This window comes from Lissotriton helveticus, chromosome 5_1, assembly GCF_964261635.1.
Source record: "Lissotriton helveticus chromosome 5_1, aLisHel1.1, whole genome shotgun sequence".
In the NCBI taxonomy this organism is placed as follows: Eukaryota; Metazoa; Chordata; class Amphibia; order Caudata; family Salamandridae; genus Lissotriton; species Lissotriton helveticus.
The window spans coordinates 1,406,681,370-1,406,699,787 of record NC_136065.1 but is presented as its reverse complement, the minus strand read 5'-3'; the positions used below and the strand labels follow the sequence as shown (position 1 = coordinate 1,406,699,787).

At 40.6% G+C, this 18,418-nt stretch overlaps 1 protein-coding gene across 1 annotated transcript in view; it reads right to left on the bottom strand.

Annotated features, from left to right (window-relative positions):
• Positions 1 to 18,418, bottom strand: part of DENND2C (DENN domain containing 2C) — a 354,222-nt gene that overhangs the window by 102,051 nt on the left and 233,753 nt on the right. Inside the window, exon 8 of the mRNA XM_078644389.1 lies at positions 12,477 to 12,664. Coding sequence (XP_078500515.1) covers positions 12,477 to 12,664 — 188 coding nt within the window. The remainder of the gene's footprint in view (positions 1 to 12,476; positions 12,665 to 18,418) is intronic.

Here is an 18,418-nt window from a genome sequence, read left to right as displayed (position 1 = left end):
GTAGCAACTCAATAAAACATTTGCACAGAATAAACATAGATGCTTAAAGTGCTTTTTAGAGTAGTGTCTGTCAGTTAGCCTATAATTAATTCAATTTTGAGGCAATGTTAAAATGTTGTGGATAGTGGGGTCAGTCAGAAAATGGAGAATGTGAGACATTCACCAAAAAGCAGCAAATGCCTTACCTACATACTTAGTGTTTCCCCCTCTCTACTTAGAGGTGTAGAATCACTGGGGTGCCAACAGTGGAGTCTCAGCCGGCTATGGTGGTGAAAACCCTTGACGTAGCAGTCGTTTGCCAATGGACTGCCTGGTCACACTAATGTTCACCCCGTTCTAACTAGCTCTATGTCAATCACAATTAATCTTAAGGATCTTAAAAGATGATTCTCTCCAGAAAATCATTTTTCATGAAAATACACGCATTATATTGGAATATGCATTTTATCAGCACAAAAGCTGCTTCTGAGCTGTTGAAATTTAACTTTATGCTCAAAAGGTTTGTAGACCAACAATCATGTAGTCTTAAGCCTTGATACAGTGTGTGCCAAACCCATTTCTGTAGTAGGTATTCCCTAACCAACTAAATTCTGAACCTGACGAATTTTACCCTGACTTTCTACACATAGCTTAGGAATGTTATGATGGATCGCATTAAACAGCAGAAGCGATTACAGTGACACAATCAACTGCTCTTTCGTCCTTTTCTTACAGAGACATCTGAGCACGTGAGCTGTTGCTATTGCTCTCGCCTCGCCTCGCAACTCGGGAGTGTGGATGAGTTATTCCTATTCTACCTGTTTGGACCTGCCTGGTGGCTGAAGAGATCCGTGGATTTTCTCACACACTTCTTTGACATACCAGGTGTGTACACACCTTGAAGGTGGATCCAGGCATTAGATTTGTTTTCTAATCCTTGGCATTCACTGTGTTGCATGGACTGTCTAGCCTGAACTGGTTTTACATCTACACAAGCGTTATGCATATCAGTGTGGATATAAAGTGGCACAGAGCAGCTCTGTCCATAATGAGGTAGCCTCCAATGTCTTCCCTGCAGGAAATGATAAAGAATTTTTCTGTGAATTGGAAGGAAATAGTTCTTGTTTGATCCACAAGACAGCTCTCCTTTTTACTGGCATATGTTATTTTAGCATATATTCGGGAATGTAAACAAAGTGCCACCTTCATAGCGTGAGGGCTGGGTTTTTCTTATTCAGAAACAAGAGGATGAGCATGCATAATGTACATTTATCTGGAGGTGCCAACTGGATAGGTTACGGTTAAGTGGAATGTGAGTCACCTGCATGGCTGAATATGGAGATCAAAAGGCTATTTTTCAGTCATAGGAAAAAACTGGTGACATTTATTGAAACGAAATAGTCAAGAAAAGCACTGGCAAAGCTAACAGGTCTCTTTTTAGTGCAAATAGCAAGGACCCCCTGATTTGGAAATAGAAATTCCAGACGACAGGGATAAACACTTTGTAAAAACAAATTACTAAAACTAAGACAGCTGGTTAGGAAAATTTCACCCAATGCAAAGATTCATAAACATTCTATATAATCAAAGTCACAAATAAATTCAAAGCATATCTAATTAATTTACTTAATTTTTAATTATTTTTACAAAATTCAAAAAACACAGTAAAGGAGGGAATTAATACACATATATACGACGCAAAAAGAAATATTACATCACAATAATTAAAAATGAGCAAAAAGACACAAATCATAAAAACTTCTTGCATCAATTCCTGTTTAAAATATACAAATGAAACAAACTTCCAACTGGGGACAGCTAAAGTTGTTCCTAATTCATAAAATTAAAAAACACATATTCACAATGGCGAAAAACATGGCAAAAACTAATTCTGTTCGACGCGCGTTTCGGCGTTTCCACAAACGCCTTCTTCAGGAGCCACAAGTTTATACTGTAATGAATCTTTAAGAAAAAAGAAAGAGGAATATTTTACATTTGCTTTCTAATAATTCTTTTACATTTTATTATAACCATTAAAAAAGACATATATATACATTCCCTCCTACATCAAAGTATTGCTTCAAAAATTACTGCTTACATCACATGCATATATTTGAAACCAAAGAACAGATCTCATTTATTCACATTTTCCTATATTCTCCTAGCTGTCTTCTTTTTAAAAAAAATAGACTAATTACTTAAGAGAGAAAGAGTTCTCAGCTCATAATGGACTTCTAGAGCAGTTGATTAGCACACCTGGAACCTTACAATAGAGGGGATGCCAAGTGGTATTTAATATAAAACATGATTAGGGGCCAAAAATTTATATTTATACACAAAGCACTCACTTACTGGTATGTAGATTATTTCACATTACGGATACTAAGTCATCTTTTATTTTTACTTACTTCAAAAAAAGAGATACGACTTCCTATGGTCAGAATACTTCGTATTGAGATAAAGGCACTCCACTTATGATCAGACAGGGGGTGTCAGTATATGTCTGTAATTATCAAAAAAATACATATTACAACCTATATTAAATTCCCATAGTTTCATGTGCAAGTTTACCTTCCCTATATCTAACGGTACGAGGCTTCTGAACCGAGCCTTAGGGAGTTTCTTTACATTATGAAATTATCAGCCAAAAAAGAGACAAAATGTTTAGTTGTTTCAGATCAAAAGGGCACCTTTTATACCTTGACTCAAACGATCCTTCCAACCCTCTAAAGGAGCCAGAACCCCTAGATAACAAATTGTTTATTATATGGCTATTTTTAGAGATCAAAGAGGTGGTCTGTATCTTCCGTCATGCTCGATATGGTGCCTATGAACTAGGAATCATGAATAAACGGTAAGCTCACCAATAGATTTATGACCTCCCCGGTCGTTTTTATAATAGTGATTCTCCACTCGTTAGGCTGTTTACTTTCCTTCCTATGATATGCAGTTCGGAGGCTGTCAATACAAGTACCGAAATTACTAGGTAAAACTCATCTAAGATATTTGATGGTTACTGCATTACAGGTAATTATTAAAATGTTGTTATCACTTACTTTCGTTAAGAATAGGAGTGTATATAATTTCAAAAGAGTCGTTGTCTCATGGTTTTTACGCTCCCAAATGCGGAGTAAAAATGTTTCCCACTCTTAAGGCCCGGTCTGTCCAGCGTATTCTGAAGGCGCGCCGGTGTTTCCTAAGGGAGACGTTATGTTTTAGAATTATTTCTATCGTTTACTAGAGGAATGCTCAGTTATATCAAACTTCAAAATTCAAACAAGCAGACGGCTGTCTAGGAGCGCACGTCTTACCTTTCATCGAACTGCAGCGGAATAGATAGAGATTAGGTCGCGGACGGGCTGAGTATAGCCGCTGGCGTCTCCCGACCGTTAGGAATAGTATCAATCGTGTGTGAACACGAAGTCCTTCTTTTAAGGTGCTCACAACTAGGTAGTGCAAACACCGTGCACCTGTGACCCAATGAGGTCATGACGTTACGTGGGTACACGCTAGGACAATGATCACATTTTAAAGGCGTATACACAATCCAGCGAGTCCGTTGTACTTCCAAAGACAGACCCCGCACCGCTTTGGAACGATCATGAAAGATGCGCACCCCATCAATACACACATTCCTGCGAGTACATCTTATTTTGTGCATTGTTGGAAATTAATCAGGAATTAGCGCATTGTGTCAACGCACACACCTCCTCAAGTCGCGTTACACATCATTCGATGCGCTCGCGAATACATGCGGTTCAAGACCCAAGAGCCTTATGTATATATACATCATCCATTCATAACTTAAGTACTCACGTTTCCTATCTATTTTGGACTCAACAAATGCTTTATTTTCTGCATTGGAGCATGCACAAACAGTTAGCATTAATGTTAGTGAGAGGTGACATATATAGTGCGGGGTGACTCATATACATCTCTATTTATCTATTTATTTTTAGTTTGGAGCTGATGTCATCATATAATTGCGTTTTCCCATGGGATGTCGCAATTTAACCCGATCCTATATGTGTTCAAAACAAAAATCCAGAAGACTTCTCTTTTCTTCCTAATGGCGCATCCCCCTTTGCTGTCAGGAGTTCTTATTTTTTCGAGGATGCGCCATTGGAAGTCCTCAGGTTTGTGATTTTTCTCAATGAAGTGTTTAACTAATGGTGCTACCACTTTGTGGGTCCTAATGGCGGACCTGTGTTCTGTTATGCGCACCTGAATAGATCTGCAGGTTTCGCCAACATAACCAAGTCCGCATTTACATTTTAGAAAATAGATTACATTTGCAGTCTTACAATTCCAGAGATCATTTGCCTTTGTCGTGTACCCATTGTGAGTGAATTGTTCACCACCACCAATGAACCTCGCAGATTACGACAAGCAGGCGTAATCTGCGAGGTTAGTGCAGTTTCTGCGCACTCTCAGAAACTGCGAGAAAGGGATGCTTTCCCGCTGGTTCTTGGGGTGCATTGCTAACACGTAAAGAAAACACGGCTAAGGACCAATTGGTATGTGTCACTACTCACTCCACCTTGAATGAACGTGTCCGCTAAATAATCAATGTGAGTTGGCACCTGTTGAATTGCACACAGGTCCGCCATTAGGACCCACAAAGTGGTAGCACCATTAGTTAAACACTTCATTGAGAAAAATCACAAACCTGAGGACTTCCAATGGCGCATCCTCGAAAAAATAAGAACTCCTGACAGCAAAGGGGGATGCGCCATTAGGAAGAAAAGAGAAGTCTTCTGGATTTTTGTTTTGAACACATATAGGATCGGGTTAAATTGCGACATCCCATGGGAAAACGCAATTATATGATGACATCAGCTCCAAACTAAAAATAAATAGATAAATAGAGATGTATATGAGTCACCCCGCACTATATATGTCACCTCTCACTAACATTAATGCTAACTGTTTGTGCATGCTCCAATGCAGAAAATAAAGCATTTGTTGAGTCCAAAATAGATAGGAAACGTGAGTACTTAAGTTATGAATGGATGATGTATATATACATAAGGCTCTTGGGTCTTGAACCGCATGTATTCGCGAGCGCATCGAATGATGTGTAACGCGACTTGAGGAGGTGTGCGCGTTGACACAATGCGCTAATTCCTGATTAATTTCCAACAATGCACAAAATAAGATGTACTCGCAGGAATGTGCGTATTGATGGGGTGCGCATCTTTCATGATCGTTCCAAAGCGGTGCGGGGTCTGTCTTTGGAAGTACAACGGACTCGCTGGATTGTGTATACGCCTTTAAAATGTGATCATTGTCCTAGCGTGTACCCACGTAACGTCATGACCTCATTGGGTCACAGGTGCACGGTGTTTGCACTACCTAGTTGTGAGCACCTTAAAAGAAGGACTTCGTGTTCACACACGATTGATACTATTCCTAACGGTCGGGAGACGCCAGCGGCTATACTCAGCCCGTCCGCGACCTAATCTCTATCTATTCCGCTGCAGTTCGATGAAAGGTAAGACGTGCGCTCCTAGAAAGCCGTCTGCTTGTTTGAATTTTGAAGTTTGATATAACTGAGCATTCCTCTAGTAAACGATAGAAATAATTCTAAAACATAACGTCTCCCTTAGGAAACACCGGCGCGCCTTCAGAATACGCTGGACAGACCGGGCCTTAAGAGTGGGAAACATTTTTACTCCGCATTTGGGAGCGTAAAAACCATGAGACAACGACTCTTTTGAAATTATATACACTCCTATTCTTAACGAAAGTAAGTGATAACAACATTTTAATAATTACCTGTAATGCAGTAACCATCAAATATCTTAGATGAGTTTTACCTAGTAATTTCGGTACTTGTATTGACAGCCTCCGAACTGCATATCGTAGGAAGGAAAGTAAACAGCCTAACGAGTGGAGAATCACTATTATAAAAACGACCGGGGAGAACATAAATCTATTGGTGAGCTTACCGTTTATTCATGATTCCTAGTTCATAGGCACCATATCGAGCATGACGGAAGATACAGACCACCTCTTTGATCTCTAAAAATAGCCATATAATAAACAATTTGTTATCTAGGGGTTCTGGCTCCTTTAGAGGGTTGGAAGGATCGTTTGAGTCAAGGTATAAAAGGTGCCCTTTTGATCTGAAACAACTAAACATTTTGTCTCTTTTTTGGCTGATAATTTCATAATGTAAAGAAACTCCCTAAGGCTCGGTTCAGAAGCCTCGTACCGTTAGATATAGGGAAGGTAAACTTGCACATGAAACTATGGGAATTTAATATAGGTTGTAATATGTATTTTTTTGATAATTACAGACATATACTGACACCCCCTGTCTGATCATAAGTGGAGTGCCTTTATCTCAATACGAAGTATTCTGACCATAGGAAGTCGTATCTCTTTTTTTGAAGTAAGTAAAAATAAAAGATGACTTAGTATCCGTAATGTGAAATAATCTACATACCAGTAAGTGAGTGCTTTGTGTATAAATATAAATTTTTGGCCCCTAATCATGTTTTATATTAAATACCACTTGGCATCCCCTCTATTGTAAGGTTCCAGGTGTGCTAATCAACTGCTCTAGAAGTCCATTATGAGCTGAGAACTCTTTCTCTCTTAAGTAATTAGTCTATTTTTTTTAAAAAGAAGACAGCTAGGAGAATATAGGAAAATGTGAATAAATGAGATCTGTTCTTTGGTTTCAAATATATGCATGTGATGTAAGCAGTAATTTTTGAAGAAATACTTTGATGTAGGAGGGAATGTATATATATGTCTTTTTTAATGGTTATAATAAAATGTAAAAGAATTATTAGAAAGCAAATGTAAAATATTCCTCTTTCTTTTTTCTTAAAGATTCATTACAGTATAAACTTGTGGCTCCTGAAGAAGGCGTTTGTGGAAACGCCGAAACGCGCGTCGAACAGAATTAGTTTTTGCCACGTTTTTCGCCATTGTGAATATGTGTTTTTTAATTTTATGAATTAGGAACAACTTTAGCTGTCCCCAGTTGGAAGTTTGTTTCATTTGTATATTTTAAACAGGAATTGATGCAAGAAGTTTTTATGATTTGTGTCTTTTTGCTCATTTTTAATTATTGTGATGTAATATTTCTTTTTGTGTCGTATATATGTGTATTAATTCCCTCCTTTACTGTGTTTTTTGAATTTTGTAAAAATAATTAAAAATTAAGTAAATTAATTAGATATGCTTTGAATTTATTTGTGACTTTGATTATATAGAATGTTTATGAATCTTTGCATTGGGTGAAATTTTCCTAACCAGCTGTCTTAGTTTTAGTAATTTGTTTTTACAAAAAGCTAACAGGTCTCGCCTTTTTGACCTATTAGCTTTGCATCCAGAAGGGCTACTTAAGTGTTACTGTCGACAAACATCAACACAGATCATGCGGTCATATTTGGCTTAGTTCTTGGTATTTAGTCTTTCACGAAAGATTTGCCCTTCTAAAGTTGGCAACAAAATTCAGGTGTAGCCACCCAAAAATCATCACGGTTGCAATGCACTGCTATCCAGACAAAACCGAGGCGTGAGCCTCTTCCTTCCAAAACTGAGAGCAAGCCATGCATTGCTTAGCTTCCTTTTTCATCTGCCATCTGACTGCGACATTAATCCCATATTTGACTTCCCTTTTCTTCTGCGATAATGGCGTTGACTTCAATATCACTATCACAGAAGAAGGAAGAAACAAATGTTTCAGTAAAAAAACACCACAGATGACGTTGAGGACACAACGCCCCATTGCTCTGAATGAGAAAAAAGGTAGTCTGAAGGAATTTCAAAGTGTTGACTTAGAACAAAAGACGGTACACATTTTGAGGTGAGAGCGTGCTGGGAGAGGAGTGGATTCCGAAAGCAAACTGAAACTATTGTGATCCTGTGCGGCCCATTTGAGCAAAAGTGGATGGTAAATATTGCAGGCTGGAGAGAGAGTACGTACCTTTCAACCGTCCCCTGGGTATATATGTGTATTTAGTTAAATGTATTTCTTCTATTTATTATTCTTCAAAATGATTTGTTTGAAATACATTAGTCTACAAAATGTAAAGCTCAAGTTCCTGATTCAAAAATAAATCAAAGATCTGAGTAGGTGCCCACCTAGCACTGGCAGTGATGTACCAGGTTCAGTGGCCCCGGAGTTTAGAGACCTCACCCACAGAACGCCAATTATCACTGTATTTCACAGTTCAAATAACGGCCCATTTCCTTCCATGCACAGGGGCCCATGACACACCGGCTACGCCACTGGGTTTGAACTTGTGACACTATGCACTGATGTTCTTGAAAAATTCTGAGTTCACCTGATGCATAACCCTGGGCGGAGTTGGTAGAGTTGCACTATGTTGAACTCTGCTGCGAAGTGCAAAAAAAACTGCAGGTCGCGGTGATTACACAGTGCCGGATGCTTTTCCACACTGTGTAATCATTGCGAACGGTACCATGCACAGTGCAAGCGGTCCCTGCTTTCCTTTTCTGCCGCTCAAGTAGATTTGTCCTCGAGCTGCAGCTTTCTCAACGTGAATGGGCAGTTTCTCAACGCCCGCAATGAGAAACCTGACCCCCCCTCCCCGCATTGAGAAATCTCGCCATGATGTTGATTTTTATTGTTCGCGCCGGCTAACTTGATGTTGACGATCGCGAATGAGGAAAAATCTTGCCGGGAGGTTGATTTTCCTCGCTCGCAGTCACCAACTTGACGTTCTCTGCATAACATGAAGTGCAGAAAACTCTGCAAACTCACCGAGCGTTGCGGAGTTCACCGCCCAGGGTTACTGATGCATACATGTGCTACATCACCCTATAGTTACAGAACGTCTGCAACATACAATATCTCTAGGCAAAAGGCTAAAATAAGTTTTTAAAATCAATCATCACATTTAAACCAATTTTCCGAATGTAGCCCTTCCTTCCCCATATCCCCTTGGAACTGGGAGCGTCCCATCCCATTTACCCAAATGTTCTGCACTGGTACATGCCGTGGTCCTTTAGGTGTATGTTTAACTGTGAGAAGTGCATTTCATTGTAGGAAAGCCATAGTAGAAGTATTAGAGGACACACAGAGTTACTTTTCAGTGGGTTTTATATTATTTAATTTGAAACGCGAAACTGAAATCTAATCTATCTATTCCTACGTATAAACACTTGACAGGGCTTAATTTGAGCAGGTGGTTGCCGGTGGGGTACACCCTCACTCATTTTTGAGGATCGCAGTTATTTCTCCATATCAGACATTGAACGTGAGCAAAAGAGAGAACAAAGCGAAAGAAGTACGAAGAGAAAGAGGGAAAAAACACTGCCAGGAAAGAAAGTGGGAACCTGCAGGAGAGTGATAAAGAAGCAAGGGGGTGTTTGATAGTTTACGGGAGAGCCTTAAGCTCAATTCAAGACCATGCAGCCTTAGGTGCACTGATATTTAAGAACAGCGGTCGTGGGTTTCTGATCCGATCTTGTGCACCGGGACTCATACTGTTACAAAATTAGGCTCTGGCGCTTGGTCTAAGGGCCTCACAACAATTTTTTAAAAGGACAGCTTTCGAAGCAATGGTCTACTTTAATTAACTATTATCTCTCACCTGACATCTCACAAAGTTTTTAGCTGGCCAAAGTGGGTAAGCCAGCTACTAAGTGGCCCAATAGTTCTTAGTAGAACTACACGCCAAGTAGGAAAGAACATTGCTGCCTCTGATAGAGGCTGACCAGTCTAGGTGTGTGCCTGAGAAATTTGACGTCATATTCCAGTATGCACTTACAAAGCCAATTTGGTTTTGCCAATGATAACCTATTGGCTTTACCAGTGGTTTTTGCCAGTGCTGTTCCATGTCAGCAAGAAGAGAAAACATTAATTGGCAAAGCCAATTCATCTTGTTGACCCTACTGGCTTTGATATTGCTTTTGCCAATACTGTGCAGCACTAGTAAAAAGCAAAGAGCGTTTTTAAGGAAAGTTCTATTTGCCAATGCTGAGGTATCATGACACAGCCACTTCTGAATTTTGTGCCATTCTATAAGTATGTGCATGTGTGACTACGTATGAGCTGGCATGAGTCACCACACATGCACAGGTCTACAGGATGATGTGGATGCCATTTTATTTAAATTGCCAATCTAAGACAACAGCCACCACTTAAACCAGCAAATACAAAAAAGATATTTTATTGGTGCGAGGTTTTCCACTAGCAGAATGGCCAGAAGCAAATGGCAGGTGCAGGGGCCACCAAAAGTGAAAATAAGCGAATTATTGAAATTACTGCAAGGGAGAAGGGAGCAATGAATGAGTGGGAGGGGTACAGATGGGCAGGGGGAGCAACAGAGACAGAAACACCTTTTTATTATGCAGAGCAGCAAAAGACAGCCGCCAGGCCCTCCAAAAAAAGTAAACAAATTAAAACATGTACGCAAGGTCCATGAGGAGTAGGGAAGAAACACAGGAGATGGTGAAGAGAACGCTTTGGGTGGAGTGAGGGGGTAATCAGCACACCATAGAGAGTAAGAAAACCCATGCACTGTTTTGGAAAGCTGACTGAAAAAGAAAAAAAGTCGTTCTCTAAATGTGAGTAGTGGAAGTATACAAGTCAACCAGTTAAAAGGTTGCTTTGAGTGCTTAATGAAACAGAAAAAAAGTAGTTCCCTAAATGTGAGTAGTTGACGGATACAAGTCAGCCAATCAAAAGGAGGGTAAAGAGGATATGATTAATGGGACAGACAAACACACTAAGAGAAAGGCAAGCCATTGAATAAGAAGCAAGCAAACAAGAATGAAAAAATAGCTAACTAGTGACAAACAATGGGCGGGCTATAGCATATTGTAGGTTTTTGGTATGGTTATGAAGAGGTTATTCATAACTAGAAAGTTGTAGGCGAGACCTAAAAATGGTTATTGCTGAGACTGAGCAGCGTGTTCAAAAGTATAAAATAAAAGTGTGCATATATGTGCACATTTGCATCATGAAGCTGTGACAGTGTTTATGTGTGCAGGTGCCATCACGCATGCGTGTGCTTATTTCATAATGCAGTGGCCATTTTTTTAAATTACATGTTCCCCAATGGCTGACAATCTTGGAGCTGTAAATTATATAAGTACTAAAGGTTTCCAAAAGCTCATCTTCAGTAAGGAGCAGCAAATTGGAGTTGCCAGGCCCTCCTAAACAGTTACAAAAGAATAAACAAACAGAAAGTGGGAGGAGCAATTCTGGAAGCAGAAAGTAGAGAGGGGCAATGGGGATGCTATTAGAAAAAAGCAGTGTGGGACGGATAGGGATGGGGAAGCAAAGACAGAGTTGAGGATAGTCGAACAAAATGGAGAGGGTAGTGCGGTCAATGGGGAAGGAGTACACATGGACGAAGGGTAGAGTATTTAATGAAAAAAAGTAGTTCCCTGAATGTAAGCAATAGAAGGACACAAGTCATCCAATCAAAACATAGTAAGAAAAAATGCCCCAGAGATGGAATAAACAATGAATAAGGTGGAAATCCATCAAATATAAAGTAGAGTAATGAGAAAGGCAAGAAAACCTCCCACCGTCGTCAAGAGTAAGGGGCCACCTAACGTACACTATATGTATACATTTTACTGTTTTGGAGACAAAAGGCCCTTGCAAATAATTAAACAAAGCTGAGACCTAAAAAGGACACTCTAGGTTACACTGCAGCAAATATAAGGGTATTTAAGGTCCCACTCTATCAATACCTCTTTCTACAGTAATATATAATACAGTTATTTCAATTAGTTGACATTTATTAAAAGTTGTTTTCCTGGGATGAGGTTTGACTTACCTATTTGACCAGTTTTATGAAAGTAAACCCCAGCTCACATGTGGATAATGTAAGCAAACTGTGGTTGTCTCCGAAATTAAACATTAGCAATATATTGAATTCCTGCATGGAGTAGTTCTTCATTGTATCAACAGTGTAGAAGTTATCTACTTACTTCACCTGATATATTATTGTAAGGAGGCCATGACAAACATGTCACATATAGTGTCTACACCACCTTGCTAAAAGTTCTTATATGGTAAAGTGTAACACAAAGCCTGAGGAGAAATGATGGCTGAATATAAGGGACAGGGAGGCTAACTCATAAGCATTATTGAAAACCCCTAAAAATCAGCTACCAATGCTATACTATGGACAATTGTGAAATATTTGTCCTACAGCATCGATTTTTATGCCAGTGAGGGTGTGGAGGAGTAGGAGTCATAACAGACTTAAGGTGAGCGTGTCCAAATCTGTCTCATTTTAAGGGAGACCTCTGTATTCTTTGAGCACTGGATCTAGCAGGCTGATAAACTGCCATTTAATGACTGTTTGCTTCCATATGTTTGCCTTCTTAGCTCTGTTGACAACGTTCATTGATGGTTCATTAAAAAGTATGAGAAAAGTTGATGGTTCTATAGAGAAAATGTAATTAAATATAGAATAGTATCATTTGGTTTTGACAAATTTAGGAATAAATACTTCAAAGGGCAAGTGAAGTTTGTAACCTTCAAGACCTACCTTGATTGGATACTGCTGCGTGATGTGAGGAACATAGTTACTGCCAGTCGGTTTCTTCAGCAGTGAGACCACAACAAACAGTTCAAATAACTGCTGCTCCTGCAATTCAATAAGATCTCGTTCCAGTGTCTGGTAGTGTGGATTCCTTTTTAGGGAGGACTGGACATGTGGCAGGCGTTTGGTGGGTTCTGTGGGAAGAAAATGCATAAAATCAATTAAAGTGATCACTAGGTGATGAAAATTCTGCTGATGATCACATCTCTCAGAATGTTAAGGCTTGGTAGAATGTGGATTGGTAAGCAGAAGTCTTATGGTCACCACTCATTCACTGGGGAGACTGATCCAGTTAGGAGTAGGCAAACTGAGTCGGTGATAGCTCTGAGTAGAAATAAATAACTTTCAGGGGTCTTTGTGAAGGGTTCTGAATTCTGGTCCAAATGTGTGTGGGGTCAATGTGAACATGTGTTTGGTAAATTGATAGAACCTGCAATCTGAAAAAGTCATAATCCCAACAACACTCAATACCATATGCAACACTGATCACATTATACATGTTGCGTTATAAACCATAATTCTTTTATTCACTAAGCTGAGGAAGAGGAGAATGGACAGTGTCACTGCATAGCCAATAATGTAGGTCCTACCCAGGACTGCATTCAGACTCAAATCTCTAGGCTGATGGTGTTGGCCTGTTGGTCACATTTTTAGGGTCCTTGTAGAAAATAGGGGTGTTCTAGTGAGATGGGGGTTATTGAGTTAGATGGTTAGGCTTGAGACTCCTGAAGTGGTAAATGAGGTTTCACTGGTGAAAAGCGGAGGGTCTATGATGAGGTCCACCAGTTGCTAGATACAGCAGAAGATAAGGAGGAGTCTACGAGGAAAGCAAGAGGAAGACCTAGGTACAGGTCCTCAGCTGCAGCACTCAGAGGAAGAGGGCAACTCACCCCAGGAGTGGAGCCCTGCTCAGGTTTATACGATACAGAGTAGTATTGTCAGTTTTATAACAAACAAGGCTACCTTTGTCAGAGCTGATCATTGGTATATTACTGTATCAACAAACAGTGCTTCACCTGAGTTATTTCAAGCAAAATAGCATACTAAAGGCAGCACTTAAGTGTGAAAGTATTGCTGTTATTTTTCCATATAGGCAACTGTTCAATAGCATAATCTAACAAGGTGCCCAGCTTTGTGCAGTGAGCAATTAAATCAGACAACACATCGAGTTCTTTATGTTGAAATGACAGTTCTTGTGGCAAGCAAGGAAATATTTGTTCTTCACTTTTGTTTATAATACATAACCCTTTTATGGGTTTAACTGTGCATTAGTCCAATTCTGTTAATTTGACGTTTTGACATCAAATGGTAAATTAGTCTGTGGGTGATCATCAGGATGTAACAAAATATTACAGAGCATCCGCTAAACCCGAATGAGGAAGGGGCACGAAAGGAAACAAGCATTTACAATGCAATGGTCTCTGCAGCATTAAAGGTAGAGCTATTGGCATTGCTCATGATTTTTTTTTATCATAAATAAATGGCATTGTCATTTACATTGCCAATAGTTTCATCGCTTGCATATGCGAGACCTATTGCATTAGCACCCACACACAGAGTAAGTAGTAGAGTGAGAAGTTGATAGTGAGTAGGAGAGAGTTATCAGTAAAAAGTATTAGAGAGCGCATCAGAGCTGTGTGAATAATAACAGCTGTGAGCCCGTGCCTGAGGTGCATCATCAGAGCTGTGTGAATAATAACAGCTGTAAGCCCGTGCCTGAGGTGCATCATCAGAGCTGTGTGAATAATAACTGCGTCAGCCCCGTGCTTGAGGTGCATCATCAGAGTTGGTGAATAATAACAGCTGTGAGCACCTGACTGAGGTGCATCATCAGAGCTGTGTGAATAATAACTGTGTCAGCCCGTGCCTGAGGTGCATCATCAGAGCTGTGTGAATATTAACTGTGTCAGCCCCATGGCTGAGGTGCTTCATCAGAGCTGTGTGAATAATAACAGCTGTGAGCCCCTGCCTGAGGTGCATCATCAGAGCTGTGTGAATAATAAGTGCATCAGCCCGTGCCTGAGGTGCATCATCAGAGCTGTGTGAATAATAACTGTGTCACCCCGTGCCTGAGGTGCATCATCAGAGCTGTGTGAATATTAACTGTGTCAGCCCCGTGGCTGAGGTGCTTCATCAGAGCTGTGTGAATAATAACAGCTGTGAGCCCCTGCCTGAGGTGCATCATCAGAGCTGTGTGAATAATAAGTGCATCAGCCCGTGCCTGAGGTGCATCATCAGAGCTGTGTGAATAGTAACTGCGCCAGCCCCGTGCCTGAGGTGCATCATCAGAGCTGTGTGAATAATAACAGCTGTGACCCCCTGCCTGAGGTGCATCATCAGAGCTGTGTGAATAATAACTGCATCAGCCCGTGCCTGAGGTGCAGCATCAGAGCTGTGTGAATAATAACTGCGTCAGCCCCGTGCCTGAGGTGCATCATCAGAGCTGTGTGAATAATAACAGCTGTGAGCCCCAGCCTGAGGTGCATCATCAGAGCTGTGTGAATAATAACTGCGTCAGCCCATGCCTGAGGTGCATCATCAGAGCTGTGTGAATAGTAACTGCGTCAGCCCCGTGCCTGAGGTGCATCATCAGAGCTGTGTGAATAATAACAGCTGTGACCCCCTGCCTGAGGTGCATCATCAGAGCTGTGTGAATAATAACTGCGTCAGCCCGTGCCTGAGGTGCATCATCAGAGCTGTGTGAATAATAACTGCGTCAGCCCCGTGCCTGAGGTGCATCATCAGAGCTGTGTGAATAATAACAGCTGTGAGCCCCTGCCTGAGGTGCATCATCAGAGCTGTGTGAATAATAGCTGCGTCAGCCCGTGCCTGAGGTGCATCATCAGAGCTGTGTGAATAATAACTGCGTCAGCCCCGTGCCTGAGGTGATGACCTTCGAAGACTAATCGTTTTTTAAGTATTTTACTCACCAACAATTTCATGCAAATAGGGCTTTTTCCGATCACCTATTGTTTTTACCCCACCCCACCTCACGTCATCCACACGTTTTTCGTGCTACATTGTGAGCCCGTGCCTGAGGCGCGCGCGCAGGTCAAGGCACGCACACAAGGCCAGATGAGAAACACTTCGTACCACTTTTATTAAAACCATACGAAGTTTTCCCAAATACTTCACCAAGCATGTTAGTATTCTCAAGTCACTCGCAGGGGTGATTAATGTCGCAGTCCGCAGTGAACAAAAAAGAGCTGGGGGAAGATAACGAGTCTGCCGGGATCCCTCTGTCCTCCCTGTGAACCCCTGCGCCCTGCGCCTGTGAGCTCCATGCCTGCCCGACATTCCGACGCGCGCCTTGGGATTGGGTCGCGCGCGTCAGCTGTCTACGTTACAAGCTCACGAGCTCGACCCAATCCCAAGGCGCGCGTCGGAATCCGCCTCCGCCATAGACAATGCTGCGCGCGTGGCCAGCTCTTGTCTCCACTCCTTGTCGGGTCTTGTCGGCTGTGCCGACGACTATGGTTCTCTGGCGAGAACGCGCTTCGCGCGCTTCTAGCCGAGACCCAAAAATGATTCTCACAGCACAGTCAGTCAAAAAAGAGTTGCGATGAAACAATGGAACGTCTGTCAATGGGAGAAATGTGTACAAGAAGATTAAAAAAATCTGCAGAAGAAAGGAAATCGTTTTCAAATACATACCACTAGAAAATACATTTTATTGTCATTATTAGTGAAATATGAACCACAGTGTGTTGATTGTCACTAAGCTAGTCAGTAATTTACCTTGCTTTTTGTAAAAGCTGTATGCATGAAAAAAAAAATATTTAAAGTACACTTCTAATGTCAGCTTAAAATATATTCTTGCCGATTATAATACATTTCCCTTTAAAGCTTTATGTACTGTCAGGTCAACTGAGGAATGGGGGACAGCAGCCAGGCTGGAACGACCCGTGCATATCACCCTGCCTTCTACCCAAAACCTTCCCTCAAGACGGATGCCCCAAAGTATTTCACACTGAACCATGGGCAGTGAACAACGACTATGCTTGGCAGGTCGCAATATATGCTTTTCTCTGGCGTCTACTATTGATGGCAGTCCATTGGAATCTAATCGAAAAGCAGCAACCTAGGCAACTAATTTCTCAAACACATTAATGGTGAATTAAATGAACAATTGGCTGAGACTGACTGTAAGACTTAAGTGTTTTTATTTAACAATTACACAATTTAATAAATCATTATTAAAACGCAATCATAAAAATTAAAATTTCATACAAGATTTCTAAAAACATATGAAAACATAAGTAAATTCATCAACAATAAATCAGTGGCGAGAAATGAGTCTCTACGCGCGTTTCGGCGTCCAGCGCCTTCTTCATGGAGTAGCCACACAATTTCTAAAGAGTGAAAATATACATAGATTATATATACATAGTGACACAATATATGCAATTTATACAAGTTTAGTAATATCTTCAATTTTAATCTCTACAGCCATTTAGTCCAGTTTATGTTTAACAATTAAAAAAAAAAAAACAACAGTCTTGCGCTTTCAGGACTCCGTGGATCTTCTCTGTTAATACCAGTCATCCTTCCCTTACCTCGTCTTCCCGATAATGGCATAGCAGATTGACTGAAAGTATCCCTAGTAGCGACTTGAGGGCAGAATAAAAATGACAGAGCTCCTAGTTTCTATTGCGGGTTACATTAATGAAATATTAATTTTGCTATGATAGAAAGTAAAGTACAAACTTGTCCTAAAAGCACAAATGCTAACATTTTTGCACCAGATGATAGACAGATTGATCCCACATCCCAATTAACCAGTGTGTGCACCCTACATTCAAGTTGGAGGTGCATTTCTACAGGTCTGCAGTATATACCCTTGATGCCTGAAACTATGATAGGTTAACCTAGGCATGAAGCTAACGTTGCCAATGAATGTCTGAGAGAGTGAAAATGGATACTGGGGTCACTGAAATGAACAGTGATATCTAATTTGGCACCCTGTAATGGTTAACAGCTAACTATAGCTCATTTTTGTTCACTGTGCGAACCATTAAATTCTCGTTTTATACCCAATGGATGTAGAGGTAAATTCGAGCCGTGTATCTTTTAAATAAAGCAATGTTAGCCTTTGGGAAGAGCTCAGTTTCCACAACTCATCGAGTTTCTCCGTCATTTGCTTAATTTGAGGGTTTTGTGAGACAGACACCTCCTGTGTGATCAGAGAGGAGTCGTCTCATTAGTCCCAGTGAGTGCTAACTTGACAGGGCTGCAAGGCTTGTCAAGATTTATATCATTAAAATGTGTATTTTTCCCGCCCATCATGCTCATGACCTATATATAGGAATGAGTATGTTAAAGGTTGTCAGGACTTACACTGTAGTGTCTAGGTTTCATTGTATTGTCTCCTTACTTTTCTGGTTATACTGGATAAGTCAACAGGAAAATATTTTTCAGCCTGTATATCTGGCAATTGTCCTAATAAATGTTTGCCTGATTGTTGGGAAATAACCTGCCCTCTTAATCTATTCTGGTAACTCCCATAAAAAGGGTTTTTGCAATATCATAGCTTTAGAAGCATTGAAGATAAGGAAAATACATGTTGATGTGGGATTGCATTCTGTGGGTCAATATGGTGGGTAGACAGAGTGAAATGGCACCAGCAAGACAGAAAATTCGATTGATACCACATCACACAATACATACATAATACTTGTAATAAGAAACACTATGACCCAAGATTCATAAAGATATCTTGCTTTCCTTTACATAAAGAAAGAATAGTCAGAACAGGCAAATTCACTAGAACTATGTGCATCATCACACTGGAGCCCATTGTCTTCAGTCCTACCCTGGAGTGCACTCCCAACTAATGTCTAGCCCAGGTGCATGCTGCTGGGGCCCTGTGTACAAATGACTGTGTGCAA